Consider the following 3,063-nt stretch of genomic DNA (forward strand, 5'->3'; position numbering starts at 1 on the left):
AAAAAAAAAAAAAAAAAACAAGGGCTGGAGAAAAGGCTGGTTTGGGTTTTTAGTACCTATGTGGCAGCTCACCACTGTGCAACTCCAGTTCTAGGGCATCTAACATCGTCTCTGTGGGCACTGCATGTTCATAGCATACATACATACAATACAGGTCAGACACTCCTACACATGAAAGTAAGTGTTAACTAATACCACCATGAAAAAGTAGAGGCAAGAAGAGCTTAAATTCGAAGCCAGCATGTATTATATAGTGAGATCCTGTCTCAAAACAAGCAAGGCTAAGCAATCCTCCTGTCTTAGCCTTCTTGGTGGGATTATAGGTTTCCTATAAGCTGCATTTCTATCCTCTTTTACACCTTTTTTTTTTTAACTTAGAAGAGTAAGTCAAACATGGTGACACATGCCTTTAGTCCCAGCACTTGGCAGATCTCTGTGAGTTCAAGGCCAGCCTGATCTACAGAGTGAGTTCCAGGACTACATAAAGAAACACTGTCTCCTAAAAGAAAAAGGAAGGAAGGAAGGAAGGAAGGAAGGAAGGAAGGGAGGGAGGGAGGGGGGGAGGGAGGGAGGGAGGGAGGGAGGGAAGAATATACTCATCATTGCCCTCAATAAGTTTCTATGTATCTTCATTCACTATCCAAGGATCCTATGCAGGAGGCTGGAGATGGCTCAGAGGATGGAAGCACTAGCTGCTCTTCAGAGACCCAGGTTTAAAGAAGAAACACACAGCAGCTTACAACCATCTGTGACTCCAGTTCCAGAGGACCAGATGCCCTCTTCTAGCCTCTGAGGCAGCCATCCTCCTGTCTCAGCCTTCCAAACAGCAGGGAGACTGGGCCTAAAGCACAGTACCCAGGCACCACATGTGCGTGTGCACATTCAATGCAGAACTTGGCGGAGCATACTAACAAAAAGTGCTATGAAAACACTAGATAACAATGAAGTCGCTGCTGGACTTCCCAAACTTTTACTTACTTTGGGTGTGTTGAGAGAGACCCTCCTGATGCAGCTGGGTATTGGAACTATGAATGTGCGCTAACATAGTTGAGTCTGAACTTCCCAAATGTGTCCTTATTTTGAGACAAGGTCTCATTCTATAGCCCAGGCTGGCTTTGAACTCTCAAGAATCCACTCTCAGTTTCCCTAGTCCTGGATACAGGCGCTCCTTTGGAGCTTTCCAATTCGAAGCAGTTTCTGTGCCTGACAAACACCTGGAGTGTTCACTTTGCTACTTCATCTCTTACACCTGGTGACTTACCGCGCATAATCCTGGGGGGAGATCAGAAACTTCTCTTTCATCTGAGCGTTGGCCTTGTTCTCCCACCAGAATTTGTTGGTGGCTTTCTTATGCTCCGGGCTGAGAAAGGAGAGGAAGAGTAATCTTAGCAAGGCAGTAAGATAGTAAAATAGTACAGGCTATCAGAGCACTAGGTAAGTAACGCAGACTGGCATCTGGGCTGCTTCCTTAGAGAGGCAGACAAAAGAACATTATTTATTACCAACCTCTTCAAGATCTCAATCTCGGGATTCCTTTCCTCCAATAGAGTGAGTTGGAGAGAGGGAGGGAAGCGGCTTTTCTAACAAGCGGCGGTAGTGGATGCTAAGAGCCCCTAAGCTGCAAGCTTGGCAAGGTAATTCAATCCATCTACCCCAATTAAGACACAAAACCGACCTTCCTCTCCTCAGTTCCAACTTTCCCTCCCACCGTGTGGACATCTCTGCGTGTGTACGGGGGAGGCGGGTGTTCCCCAGATGTCACCTGGCCAGATGTTCCAGCAGACCCCCGTACAGCACTGTCAGGTTTCCGTGGCTCAGGTGTTTTCGCACTTCGCGGCCACAGCACGGACACCAACAGCACCGATCGTGCTCGGGGACATAGCGCTCTATCTGGGCGGCACGGACGGCCTTGCGGGCGGCTTCCACCTGCAGGACAGAAGCCAGCTAGGACCCTGAAACCACAGCTGCGGGCCCTCGAGCCCGGCCCGCATCCCTGGCCTCCTCCAAGCCTCGCTTCCGCACCTGCGGTAAAAGCCGCTCCAGAGCCCCCTTCAACTGCCGCTGGTGCTTGCGGCTGTAGACGTGTCCGCGACCACAGAAGAAAGTTTGGCGACACAGAGGGCATCGCTGCGGTGGCGCCATCGACCAAGGGCCCGCTACCACCTCCACCACCAGCCGGTTTGTCACCACCAACTGACCCCTGACCTTCCCGGGGCGGGACGGGGCGGGGCGAACCCGGGAGTTCTGGGCTCCCTCTAGAGGTTGTAGGCGAGGCGATACTGCAACTCGTTCTGCGGCTGCGCAGGCTATTCACTACCTCGCCCCTCCCACGTGCACGCAGAAACCCAAGCAGAATCAGTGGCACCCATATGTCCTGCGGCTTGTGAAAGAACTCCGTGTGTATACACGGCACAGGATCCACTTCAGTTAGGACTTCGGACTATCACAGGGCGCACACTGTGTCCCCGAGCTTTGTGTTAACGACCCTACTGAGGTTGACGATTTGTAGTTTGACATTATTGTTATTTTATACGTGAGAAAGATGTGGCTGGGAAGAATGAGGACCTCTGAGGAAGGCTGCAGAGGTGTTAGCTTCGGAGTCAGCATCAGCATCCAGTTTCCCTGAAGCCTGCCGGAGAACACTTGATCCAAGTGATTGTGATCTAGTTACAGCCGTTACACAGGAGTGTTGACTTTCTGGTGGTAATTACTTCTTAATCTTTAAAAGTGCTCCGAAGTAGAACAGTCTTTGTAAGCCACTTCTCCCAGCATTGGCTTGGTAGTCTAATTCCTTGATCTCTAATGCTTAAAGTGAGTCCTTCGTTAACAACCTCGCAACAATTCTCGTATGTCGGGGTTCTTACTCAGCAGGTAAGAGCACCAACTGCTCTTCTAGAAGACTCTGGTTATATTCCCAGCACCCACATGGCAGCTCACATCCGTCTGTAACTCCAGTTCCAGGACACCCTCACACAGACGTACATGCAGGCAAACACCAACGAACATCAAATAGAAATAAATTTAAAAGGTGAGAAAAAAAAAGAATTCTCGTATGTCATATGC

General features: G+C 49.8%; 1 protein-coding gene across 5 annotated transcripts in view; it reads right to left on the reverse strand.

Moving 5' to 3' along the window:
- The window catches only part of Cenatac (centrosomal AT-AC splicing factor), a 6,899-nt gene extending 4,705 nt beyond the window's left edge, over positions 1–2,194 (reverse strand). For all 5 annotated transcript variants that reach the window (XM_050156178.1, XM_050156177.1, XM_050156176.1 and 2 more), the window contains exons 1-3: positions 2,023–2,194; positions 1,763–1,926; positions 1,262–1,360 (exon numbers count right to left, since the gene is read on the reverse strand). In XM_050156178.1, the coding sequence (XP_050012135.1) occupies positions 1,262–1,360; positions 1,763–1,926; positions 2,023–2,142 (383 nt within the window). In that variant the 5' untranslated portion in view covers positions 2,143–2,194. The remainder of the gene's footprint in view (positions 1–1,261; positions 1,361–1,762; positions 1,927–2,022) is intronic.
- Positions 2,195–3,063: the final 869 nt, after the last annotated feature.

Source organism: Alexandromys fortis, unplaced genomic scaffold (assembly GCF_014885135.2).
Source record: "Alexandromys fortis isolate MF-2015 unplaced genomic scaffold, M_Fortis_MF-2015_v1.1 scaffold_89, whole genome shotgun sequence".
NCBI classification, from domain to species: Eukaryota; Metazoa; Chordata; class Mammalia; order Rodentia; family Cricetidae; genus Alexandromys; species Alexandromys fortis.